General features: G+C 40.9%; 1 protein-coding gene across 1 annotated transcript; it reads right to left on the minus strand.

Moving 5' to 3' along the window:
- Positions 1-1,127: 1,127 nt before the first annotated feature.
- On the minus strand, positions 1,128-12,664 carry LOC104915494 (fatty acyl-CoA hydrolase precursor, medium chain-like). The gene is made up of 15 exons (XM_085234760.1): positions 12,442-12,664; positions 11,488-11,692; positions 10,588-10,732; positions 10,032-10,165; positions 9,541-9,694; positions 8,861-8,962; positions 7,801-7,905; positions 7,620-7,670; positions 7,047-7,187; positions 6,866-6,952; positions 5,779-5,926; positions 5,424-5,555; positions 5,070-5,142; positions 4,457-4,671; positions 1,128-1,731 (listed from the first exon to the last, which is right to left on the minus strand). The coding sequence occupies exons 1-14, from the start codon at positions 12,509-12,511 to the stop codon at positions 4,494-4,496; spliced, it is 1,725 nt and encodes a 574-aa protein (XP_085090886.1). The 5' UTR covers positions 12,512-12,664; the 3' UTR covers positions 1,128-1,731; positions 4,457-4,493.
- Between the last annotated feature and the right edge of the window lie 249 nt (positions 12,665-12,913).

Below are 12,913 nucleotides of genomic sequence, written 5' to 3' on the forward strand. Positions count from 1 at the left end.
CGCTATCTGTACACTCTGCTGAACTCACGTAATAAAATAAACAGATTGGGTCTAGATCTTTACCACCTTGGCTACGGGGCCTTTGGCCAAAGGATCTACCAACTGGACTTAGACTTCTGCAAGTGTGGAGATCCTTACTCTAAGTGACATAAACTAAACTAGTGGAGTCTGGAAACAGTGCTACCTGGGAAGTGCAATTCTTGGATGCTGCCTGGCATTGCATTTTAATGGAGAGCATTTTGCAGTTTGCGTTCAATCAGTGAACAACGCACAAGTCAGAGAGCAGGTCAGAAAAATCCTGCCACGTGATGACTTTTGCCTCCTGCACCCTGATGTACTGCTACCTGTCTTGATTTCAATAGCTGAAAAATAGAGACAAATCTCATGTTTATGGGCACATAGCTAAAAGAGAGCCCACAAAGACATTAGGATTCAAGTATATAGAGTAGAAATGTTCAGAAATCTGCATTTAAAGCAGGGTCACGTCATTATTTTTTTAAAATTCAGCCTCTGGTGAAGACTAAATGAAGCTGGAACACACAAAACGTAGCACTAGAGTCTATGAAGCTAGAGCTTTGAAAGTTTTAACGCTGCCTCCTTCACTTGTGGCAATCTCACTCCAGGATATCTCTGGGACGGAACAGAGTATCAGAGCATTCACTGCTAAGCAGACAGGAATAAAATCACTTGCCGTTATCTCATGAGTTAATTTTAACACTGTGCTTCCATTTAAGTAGTCAGTTCCTCTGCACTTCTCTGCATGCACACGCAACACGATCATATGTTCTATGCATATACATACAATGCTGCCTGGTTTTCTCCTTTTGAAAGGAGGAGTACAGCTCCTAAAGGGAAGAGTGCATAAAATCAAAATAAATCAAGATTATTTTTCCCTCACAAAACACATTAACTAGAACAAAGAACAGTACCCACGAGCAATCTGAATTCTAGCACTGCACTACTGTTCCAGGCGAGGTACTGCAACTGTCAGAAATGTACTGCTATCTCAGTTGTAAAACTCACTCACAGCACAGAACTGTCCTTAAAAATTGCAGAGGACATTTCTGTGTGTGAATCAGACCAAAACCTCAGGAACATCACATGTATCTTTGACATGAGAAAGACAGTTTTACTTGCAAAACACGTCTTTATTGATTAAACTTGATTAACACAACATTGCTGCCAAATTCTTCTTCAGCAATGGCATAGCTGCAGAAAAACCTGAGGAGCAGACAGATCTGTCAACTACATTGAATAGGTGAGGCTTCAGTTGTGGACACGAACTGAGGGAAAAGCAAAGGATCTGGCTTTTGTCACTCATGCATCTCTCCGGCTTCCCTGCTATTAAGTCTGTGCCAGCACAGTGTGATCACAAAGTGGAAATCGATCCACTGCCATAATTACAGAGAATAAGCGTAAATATGAGAACTGCGACAAAAAGGTGAAAGGAAAGGACACGTTATTTTATCCTCAAAAATATTTTAAATAATTCCTTTTGCTATCCTAAATACTACGCCTTTTATGTATGCTTAGACAGTAAATTATAGCTCTAGCTTAGCTTTCTTGTTTTCCATTCTTTTCCTAGTTGGCTTTCCAAACATCACCTTTTCCCAGAAGTCTACCTTCTTTTCCTTCAACTTTCTGGCTTTCCTTTCTCTTAGATTTATCTCCAAGCATTCTTCATTTAGATTACGCAACGGCCATTCAGCCAGACCTTCCCCATTAGGATTCCTGTAAACAATAAGAAAGAAAGAGAAAAACCCTGAAATTTGTTAGCAATCCAGAAATCATCAAGAGAAGATTTCAGGACTGTTGATGAACAAGATCAGCATAGTTATTCTACAGGTAGTGGAACTGAGGTACGAGGAAGTGAAAGGATTTGCCTGTATCCTTCCAGGTAACCAGAAACACAACCAGTAAATCAATGAACAAGACCCTGTCTCCTGAGTCCCACTACCACTGAGGAAATGGGCCACGTCGTTTAGTTCTATGGATCTCATCCTCGTTTTGTGGGACTGAAATTCTCTGTTCTGAGCACAACGAGGCAAAGGTTTCTTCATCTTGATACAAGAGGATGGAATTTCGTGCTTCCAACACGAATATTTCAAGAATTTTCCCTTAGAATCAGTTACATGTATGACCACATGTAAATACACCTCAACATACACAAGGAATATCTGCTATTAGAATGCTTTCCTTTTAAATTTGAGAAAAAAGCAAGAGAACTCTACAGCGTTCTCTAGTTGTTCTCAAAGGGCAGGATATTATAAGTAATATTATAATAAGGATATTAATAAGTAGATGCCAAATGTAAGCTAAATCAAAGGACTCTAGTAACAGATTAATTCATGCTTTTTACAACACAGCTGGATTGCTCTAAAGTTCACTGGAGTAAAAGGAAATCATGCAGTTTGCACGGACTTTGAAACAGACTATGAGCTACTGTGAAAATGACAGCAATAAAAGAAGAAAAAGTGCAGAAAAAACTTTATGTATCTCATTCTCGTGTTCTTCTTTCAAAATGAGAACTGTACCCAATCTGTTTCATGGGAAAGAAAGGACTGCTTTCTATTTCTTTTAGGCATAAGCAAGTAGTGGCAAGTGCTGGATTCACAATATTCCTGAGGAGGTGACACCTTTCACTGAACCATTCAGTGATCAGCACGTGAGTTTGGGCTGTGGCACAAAGGATTCTGCCTGAAAGAACCTGAGCCCACACTTCCAAAATGCTACGAGAATGCCCAAACTGTTACGGCAAAGGCAATTTAGAGAGCATGCTCCTAATCCTTCCTCAATGGACCAGTTCCATTTTTTAAAAAAACATGACCTACTGACTGAGTCATGTGACAAAGGGACTTTAACCCAGGCCTGGTTCACGTTTTCATTTTTTGGCAGTACGTTCATATGTGAACAATGATTTTCAAGGGGAAACACATAAAGGGCAGTACTTCATAAAAACAAAAACAGAAGATCTCAGGTGAACACCTTGAGAGCTCATCAGGAATGGCATCCATTGCCATCGAACATGCATGATGCATTAGTTTCACAAAAACACAGGCAAACATCCCACTGGTTTTATGCCTTTGTTCCCCTCGATTTGTGATGTTTTAATGAAAAATACATAAGAATGTAAGGGTTTTTTTTCACTTATATGCATGACGTTCATTATATATTTTGTATGCAGCCCATGGCAATTCCTGTTGGCTCAATGTGGCTTGGGGCTAGCCAAAAGATTGGACAACCATGCTTTATCCCAGGTTTTAGATCTTATGCTGAAAATGAAACAGTGGAGTTCCAGCCTTACCCTAATGAACGCAAGCTGGAACGCTCTGCAAAACAGACTGTAACCCATTCTCTGCAGCCTGAAAGCCAGTCAGATTTCTCAGAAAAGAGGACGCATTACTTGAAATACCTCAAGCAAAGGAGACAGGCAAGACTTCCCACTTCCTAGTAACCTGCTCATCTCCCACTAGAGATTTAATCAATCAATTTAATCACTCATATATAACTTCCTGTGCTTCAGAAACAGCAAACTGTATGTGATAAAGAATGGAGAATTCAGTAAAGTAATACTGAACAAATTCAAACAAGAGTAAGGGTTACATTTCCATCTCATCGCTAATGTGTGCACCGTAACATGATGAAAATGGAAGTAACAATACTGAATCATGCCACTACTGTGAGAGTATTTTATAAATGAATCCTGAGGTACAATTTCTTACCCTATAGGCCTATAGTAGTACATACACTTAAAAGAAAAGCCAAACACGTTAAATTTAGAGGCAGCCACTGTTCCAGCTCGCAGCTGAACATTCTGCCTGTAGCTCCAGTATTTGTAACAGTTTACAGAACAGGAAAACAATTGTGATCCCACGGCTGGTTTTTGACGGATACTCTTATCCTCACAGGAAGGCTGTAAGAATGACAACCAAGGACACTCTCAATAAGGAAGAGCGGAAGGAACAGGCAGCATATTGTGACACCTATGACACATTCAGTAAACATAATTTCTTATACATTTCAATATATTTGCCAATATTCCCTTGGATACACAGAATCATAGAATGGCCTGGGTTGAAAGGGACCACAATGATCATCTAGTTTCCACCCCCCTGCTATGGGCAGGGTCACCTAGGCCAGGCTGCCCAGAGCCAAATCCAGCCGCGCCTTGAATGCCTCCAGGGATGGGGTATCCACAACCTCCTTGGGCAACCTGTTCCAGAGTGCCACCACACTCTCTGGTCAGCTTGAACCTAAAAGGCTTTTTTTCCCCCCCGCTTGCTTCATCATTGATTTTTATTTCCGTGAGCATTTTGCACTTCCCCTGATACTCTCTTTTCACTAAGGGAGAGAATCAAGGCAAGTTCTCCTGTGATCATGACAACAAACTACTCACTAGTGAGTTAGAAAGTCAAGGTTAAAAATCTGCGTTCTGACAAATTAATGTTGACCTTACTTCGGGTTGTAAAAGGAAAATGTATCCCCTGCAGCTCTCACAAATCCGTGTGTTCTCTCCTTCTTTCACTGCTCATCTGTTTTGTGAGCTGTACCCAAAACTCCATTTTGTCTTCTTTCAGTTTCTTTGCTGCCTTTTGTATGAGGTCTATTTCCAGGTATCTTTCATCCAGATCATACTGAGGCCAATGTACCAAGCCTTCCCCATTGGGATTTCTGGAAACACAAAAATGAGAAGTTACCTCTCCATTTGTGCGCTGACTTCTCAACCTGAGATCGTTTCAGAAGACTAACAGGAGCTCAGATTGCACGATTCTAGAGCCTGAACAGATGGATGTTTTTATCAAAATGCTCATCACTGGAACAGCAAACATGTAATAATGATTGCCATTACACTGGGATCTAATCCTCCACTGCAGATACAAATAGCTCTTGGATTTTATTTTGGATTGCGCGTTCATTTCCAGAGTTTTTCTTGCAATTGTTAAGAAGAGAAACTATTTGTTTCAGTACTCATCTTAAACTCTGCCACGTTTACAGGAGCTACCAAGCTGCTGCTATGCTTCAGGCAGCACAGACAAAACTTGAGCTGCAGTTAGCACTGCGGATCTCACCCGTTTCTAGCAAAGTTAGTCCAGTACTTCATAACAGTTCTGCTAAGTTTATTTTCTTCTTCTGTAGCATTCCCTGCAAAGTGAGAGAAGAAGTGGCAATATTCAAAGATCAATAATCAAAAAACAGAAGTCCAATTCTATGGATCTACTTGTTACTCTGGTCTGTGGGAGTTCCATGTGAGCAGAGCAGATGAATTAATTGACAACAAGTAACTATTACTGAAAACAGAAAAAAACAGCTTACTTTGAATCCAGTGTTACTAAACAAAATTCTATTCTGAATGTGCTCAGGTGAGTAAAATTAATAACAATGTAGATTTTAAAAGAATTGTTTAGCAAGCCCAGATAACTCACCAGCTAAGAATGGCTTTCCAAAGACAAAGGCAATCTCATCTCCATGATCTGCTTTTACAAACTCTGGTACGACACCTGAGGCTGAGCTTGGTCGATGTTGAAATTCATAGAAGTAGACTGGGTGGCCAGCATCTAACAGAAAATAAATTTAAAAACGAGAATGCTAGTATTGCAAATGCCACCAAATGCCAAATGCATTTGCATTGATGATAAACGTTCACCAAAGCTAAACTGATAAAATGAAAACACTAGCAGTTTTTCTGCTAACAAAATGTGATACATACATAAAGCCTGCAGACACGCTCAAGAATGGAAGACAACGTTTGTTTGAATAGATGCTGAATTAGAGACTCACCTCTATGGTATCTAGCCACTTCAATGGCAGACAAAACAAACATGTGATCTCCTATTGCATCAAGAAGGCCATCTCGCACCTGAGCACGGCTCTCTGCTTTCCCTATGTATTCATTGAATACAAGGTCAACAACGTCAGAAGAAACTCTCTGAAATGAACAAGAAAGGTACTTTTTATAATGAGAACCCACCCTAAAAGGAGTAACAGTATAAACAGAGAGTGCCACCTGCATGTCTCTGGCTAGACTCCAAACATCACCATCTTTCAGAAAAAATCCCCTGCTGCGTCCAAGCAGAGCTCACAGTTCACAGTGGAGCACCTTTACCTAACCTAGATGTTCTTAGGGAGAAGGGATTTGCAAGATCAAAAAGGATGCCCTCAAATGCCTTTAGATAAATACCAATTGGTGATGCTAAGAGATAGATACGGTACTCTGTTCTTCCTTTGGTGGAAACAACCCTTGTAAGAGAAATGAAATCCTGCTGGATTTCATAAGATCCATTTCTTGCTGCAGACGGCCATAACTTACTCCCCTTCAGAAAAACCCTGGGCTCTGCCATTCCCAGACTATGATAGATTCCTATGGCTCTACATGATCCTTTACTGGCTATGTTTATCAACTTCTCAATTCTAACCTATTAATCTGCATTTTTTCAAGTTTCCTAGTTTCAGGAGAGCACAAAGCAACCAGAAAGCTGAGAGCTTTGTAAAACAGAGGGAAACAAAACCTCCCATGTCTACATGCAGGTCTCCTGGTGCCATTTTAGGCATCCCGAGATGTCCTTTCTAGTCTCCATGTGAAGCTTGAGAAAGGCTTTTGTGTGTTCTGTAGGTGTTGTGTCATATCTGCTGGCAGAACGCATATGCTGGATAACCAAGTGTATCTTGAATGTCATGGGACCAATGTTTAGTTGCCAGCATCGCTTTGGGATTTCCACAGCATTCCTTTTTAAAAAGATGGGGCATTTAGGATAGAGGTTTAGAGTATCTTCCGTGTTGATCAGTCACTATCAGCAATACGAAATGTGAATATGGAATTATCCCAGTGAAGAAATAGCACTGGGTTATTCTGGAAATGGTCTCTCACCTCAAATGATAATACAAAGGAGCTCTGTAATACTTGACGTGCAACTTCTTTGTCCAGACCGTCTGTAAAATCAGGAAATTTCATTACCTGCATAACAAAGAGAATACAGACTTATGAGGAAATCTTACATCCACAGGCTTACATGAAAAAAAAAAAAACACAACAATTTAAAGACTCTTACTTTAGGAACTATCCATCCAAATTCACAGTTATTCACTCCTATTATATATGGGACTGCATTCATTGCTTTTTCAGACAGTAATTGCCTGGGACTCTTTGGAAAAAATACACCATCCACACAAGAACTGATGAACAAGGGAGTCTGGAGAAAAACAAACAAAGAAACAAAGTAAATGAACATATCAAGTGAAAATATAAGAAGTAGTAGTATTCAAGCTCTCTTAATTTTCCACAATCAGTGTTTTGAACCAGAGAAGATTGCGAAGATTAGCATTGCTTTTAAATACTTGTGAAATGTAGGTTATTGTGAATTTACATCTCCTCTTAGTTAGAAATATCCTAGTATGAAAGAATGGAGAGCTTAGAGAAAATCTAACTTCTACATTGGAACTGCAAAGGAACAGGAAAACCAGGATTGTGGTAAGAAATTTACAGGACAAATTTATGATGTTAAGTAATGTTCAGGCTCTCCAGGAGAAACTGTGACATCTCACACTTTTGTCTCTTCCCTTGACAGAACCTGACAGTGAAACACATGTAGCTCAATGCCCATACGGAGTTAAAGAGAAGGAACCTGTTCACAATTCTCAGGTGAGGTGGAGCACAGTCGCAATGTTGTCAGATCCTGAAAACATAAAGAAGGGACAGATGTTAGATAGACTTCAAGTTCTCTTAATATTACAGGACATGTACAGCATGCTCTGTTATGATCAAATTTGAAATGCCGCTCATATACAAGGTATAATTTCACCTACCATTTTTAGAGTTATCTGTTCTATCTCTTCCTCTGTTTTTCCTCTTAAGCATTCAACCAGAGCAGCAGAACTGGATTTTTCACAGCCAGATGCAGCAGCAATTCTCTGCAATCAATAGAAACGAGTCACATTCTCAATTACTAATTATCCATATACTTCCCATACATGGGCTCTGTGTGCCACTGAGTCTGGTGTCCAGAGTAGGAAGAGTTGGGGGGGGGGGGGTGTCAAAATTTCTCAGAAAGGACCATCAAAGCCAGAAGTATTTCAGCTGTAAATGCCAAGATAGGAAGCTTTCATAACCCTTCATCTTGTGGGCTGAACAGAAAGACAAAACCCACTTCTCCAAAATATCTCCATTCACTAACAGACCAAGGTAGTTGTTCTGGGATGTAACAAACAGGGCTGAGAAGTCTGGATGGCATAAGTAGTTAGAGTAATGCATACATAGAATTTAATCATGTAGATGATAAAAAAAATAGCACATTGCACCCTTCTCAATGATGCATAGTCTTTTTGAATGAAGTAAGGCTATTTCTCAGCTGTCATTACACAGATAGACCTCAGTGCAGTGCTGCCTCTTTTACATCCCAGATGAGCCAAACAAGCTCTTGGAGCTTGTTTCTTACAGATGACAAATTGGGTTGAATTGGGCACTTCTTTTTAATTATAACTAGGCAGAATAAAGTTTTGTTCCTTTGAGCACCATCAGGCACCAGGCGGGAGGGAAAGAGAACAGTATTTGGATCTGGTGCCATTTTCCTGTCAAATAGCAGCTCAACTTTTTCTGAAGGCAGTATACTCCTGTACATTTCATACTCATTCACTGCCTTCTCTCTCTGCTTCCTTGATCTACTGCTTTCACTCAGACATTTGTGGATATTTGGGTATTTGGAAAGCAAAGTTTCACTCAACATGCATTACTGCAAAGAGGAATATTGTCTCTAATGAAGGTGGTTGAAATTCCACAAGAAAAAAATAATCGAGATCCACTTTTTGGAATAAACCATTTAAGATGTTCAAAACTATCTGAGAATTAAATATGCCACAAAATACCCACTTGTGCTTCTTCCTCGGGCTTATCAGTGAATAAAATCCTAATTGCAGTACCACTCTCTGAAATGGCCTTATGGAACAAGCCCTCTGCCAGTGGAGATAAGACCTGGAAAAAAAAAGCACCATCCAGAAAGAAGAACAAGCATTACTGGAAATGGACTCTGATCACTGACACAGGATTTCAATATCAGAATCTGCTTTTCTTGAAAAAATGTCATCCAAGTGTTACTCTGCAGCCTCTGATCAGATTTCTGCCATGCAAAGGTCTCCGGCAGGGATAAGTTCATGCCTGCCTTTCCCCTCCCATAGGGCTTTGCTTACAAGACTTCATGGAACAACACTGCAAGCCAGATATGAATCAGGTATAAATATGTCCAACAGACAGGCTGTGCTGCAGAAGGGGAAAAAACAACTCTAAGAGAGAAATCAGGAGCAAACGGACATTCAAATTTGAAGATGACAACATTTAAGGCCTAAACGACATCATCTGAGTACAAAAAGAACACTTGCAACAGCCAGAAGCTGCACTGGTATCATGTTGTATAACAGACTGAGGTGATGTGTGGTTTACCCGAAAGCTACCCATGTTTTCTCACTGATTTTTCTTTAATGTACTAACAGTGACCATGGACAGTGGGGGTTTTTTTCTCAAATAATAAACATTCATGTCTATGGTGAACTTACCAGAGCAGATACACTGACTCCCCCTGCAGACTCTCCACAGATGGTGACAGATCCCGGGTCCCCTCCAAAGTGTATGATATTTTCCTGTATCCACTGAAGAGCTGCCACTTGGTCCAAATACCCCCAGTTACCACGAGCATGCCTATCACCAGTGCTAGAAATAAAGAACAGATTTCTTTAAATGCTTGATGTAGAAATAAAAAAACACTGAGATAAATACAATGTGCAGGATAAGGAACCAGCTGTGAAGGAGCCTCTCTACATAATTTAAAACGAATTGGCTTCAAAAGGGGTGAGATCAGGCCAGTAGTCAAGCCACAACAGTCTCTGAAGCAGATCTGGGACTTGCATGTTGCTCCCAACTGCAGCATGTGTAATTAAGAAACAGAGAGTTTACTTGCCAAAGTAAGTATTCTACAGGCCTTTCCACAAGGGATTTGCACACATCATTTTGGAAATCGTTTATCAAAATCGAAGACAGCACATCTTACCTAAAGTATCCAACTATTCCCAATCTGTACTGAATTGCCACAACAACCACGCTGTCGAAGGCTGCTAATGCTGAGCCATCGTAGGGTGATGCTGCTCCAAAAACTAATCCACCTCCATGGATCCATACAAAGACCTGGAAGGGGAAAAAACAGAAACAGTTCAGCACAGGGAAGAGCTCCATGTGATACACACTGAATATCCTTGTTTCTGCTGCTTAACACATGAGTCCTTCAGATTACATTTCACAAATGGTCAATGTCTTTCAAATTGGAGGCTGGCAGCCTCACAACAGGCACTGATTTCATTAAATTCTTGAATTTTACCAGTCCCATGCAGGAAATCAAACACTGCCTAAGTAAAAAACCAGTAAGGTTTTATTTGTTAATTGTTAAAAACTGTGCCAGTAAGTCCACATACTGTACAGGTTGCAAGTTTGCAGTACAAGTACTGTAATCCTCAGGAAGCTGTTTGAAGATTCAAGGTCAGGCTCAATCTGTCACATCAAATCACAGAATTCATCAAGCCTGCTAGGGGTTTTGTAATGATTTTCCTTACCGGCAGCTTCTCCTGTTTGTTTGCAGAAACAGGTGTATATATATTCAGGTATAAGCAGTCTTCAGACATCTGGAGAAGAACTTTTTCTTTTCTAGTAGTAACAACATCTGATTCAAACTGCCCTAATACTCTTTGCTGTAGACACCTGAAAAAATAAGAGAAATAACAATCAATGGAAATAACAAAAATCTCAAAGCTATAGCATGAAGTTTTTTTGCAAAGTACAAACCTCTGATACATTTCTGAATTGATGGCAACAGAAAACATACAGTAAAATTTTAATTCTCAGTATGATTTCATCCATTGAGTGGGCATGGTAAGGCCTGTTAAAAGGGGCCACAGTCCAGAGCAGTACAATTTGACACCAAACGCGGTTTTGCATGTTTCAGAGCATTCCAGAAGTGTAGTTGCAGATGGGTACAGCTATAAATCACTTCAAATAAAATGCATAATAATTAGTTTGCAACTTCCATAGCTTTTTGTATTGCAGTTATTAGGCTAGAGTTATCAAAGAAAGGCAGCACTACAACTGAGTTTCTTACATGTCCTATTAACCATGTGGCTCATCAGCATTTTATTCCAACATTTCCTTAGCTTCTTTCTGCTTCAAAGCTACACAGCTTAAAAACATAACCAAATGCTCGCAAAAGAGCACACTGTCAGTCAGCTGTTGGTCCATGGTAGCTCAGCTATGATGCCTACTAGAGAGCACTCAATAAAACAGCAGCTTATAAAGATTTCCTCAGAAATGCATTCACTGTAGCAGATGTGAGAGTAGGTGAGACGACACCAAGGAGTTTACCCTTGTGGCTTTTGATCAGCCTGCGTATCAGCGTCCTCAAACTGCAGGTAATACGAAATCATTGAGAACATAAAAGCTTTTCTTCCTGCTTTACTTACATTGGTGGGTAGGAAGTGGCATCTCTGACACCTTTCCATGGCTCAGGAGGCTGGGGTTCAGAAAACCTCAGTGGTCCAACAGGAGGCTTAGCAAAAGGAAGTCCCAGAAAGACATTTACGCTCCTCTCAGCCGCATCTACTTTGATTTGGAATCCTCGGGCAGTCCCATATTTGGTCACCACTTCTGGCTGCTCTGCTTTTTGCCCTGGGGGTTGCGTGCACAACATCACATCACGGATTGGTCTCCTGGTGAGCAACTGACAGCTTTCTAAGAGCTTTGGTTACCTGAATGTGCACCTTCTGTTTGCTTCAACAAGTCGTTTTCAAACACAAGCCTTCAACAAACGCTAATCACTAGAGCTGACTTAAGTTCAGCCTTCATTCTGATAGTGTTCCCAGGTATGATCTCCCTCAGCCATACCGTGCCTGCAGCATATAACGTGCTTACTCTCCACACACATCAGTAACCGTGCATAGATTGCCCTCATAAAGAAAAGGCATTTCCTGATTTAGAAAAGCATCTGTGAGTGCACAAAACACATTTGGGTATCTGGATAGAACCAACCCACAAACAAAAACACCTTCTACCATACCTGAAAACAGTCAGGCACGCGCAAACGGTGCAAACATTCAGGTAAGATTTACTTTAATCTCAGTGTGAAATTTATCAGAAGAAACAACAGACATGGCATATTGGAGGCTCTGACTCAGCAGACAAAATTTCACAATAGGAATTTAGTTTTGCTGGCTGCACATGAAAAAAACCGAGACAAACGCCTGAAAGCAGACCAGAGAAAGAAACAGAGAGCTCTTTGCTGTTCAGACCTCAGTTCTATGCAGCAGGATTGGGACTTCAGGGCCTCCTTTAAGCTGGGGCTCCCACGGGTAAGCAAACTGCGCACGCACTCTAACTCCTCACAGCAGGCAACAGTGAAAAACATTTTGGAAGCTTACCAGTAGCTACGAGTGCTGTGAGCCTGGCGATGAGGATCAAGGACAGCAGCGTGTTCTTTTCGGTTGCCATTCTGCAGCCTACTCACACACTTACTGACTCTGTGCACTGCCTTTAGTACTCTGTCAGTATAGCTGTTGTGCAACACAAACACTGATAAGGAAAAGCAGTGCTCAAGCTGTGAACCGAATCGGCCCGGACCAGCCTTCAACAACTGTCATGACGGAATGGCACTGCTCCAAGGGGAGCGTAAGGCAGCTTATCCGTACATGGGAATAGGGGAACCTTCAGCTGTGCAGAACGGCCCCACAATTTCATAGCAGCTGCCTAGGGCTCCTTATAACTGCTCTTCACAGAACTTCAGGCAGCAGGGATTTGCTTAAAAATGCACTGGAAACAGTTCTCAGAACACCAGGAGATTCTTCCTGCTGCAGAACCGTTACCTTTACTGTCTTTAACAATTAAGTCAGGACT

The sequence above is a fragment of the Meleagris gallopavo genome, chromosome 13 (assembly GCF_905368555.1).
Source record: "Meleagris gallopavo chromosome 13, MGAL_WU_HG_1.1, whole genome shotgun sequence".
NCBI classification, from domain to species: Eukaryota; Metazoa; Chordata; class Aves; order Galliformes; family Phasianidae; genus Meleagris; species Meleagris gallopavo.

Bases quoted from the DNA above. Each gene is read 5' to 3' on its own strand.
- LOC104915494 (XM_085234760.1), bottom strand. From the start codon at position 12,511: ATGGCAACCGAAAAGAACACGCTGCTGTCCTTGATCCTCATCGCCAGG. The intron at 10,166-10,587 runs GTAAGGAAAATC...TTCCCCTTCCAG, and splicing joins ACAAACAGGAGAAGCTGCCG to GTCTTTGTATGGATCCATGG. The intron at 9,695-10,031 runs GTAAGATGTGCT...CTTTATTTCTAG, and splicing joins GGAATAGTTGGATACTTTAG to CACTGGTGATAGGCATGCTC.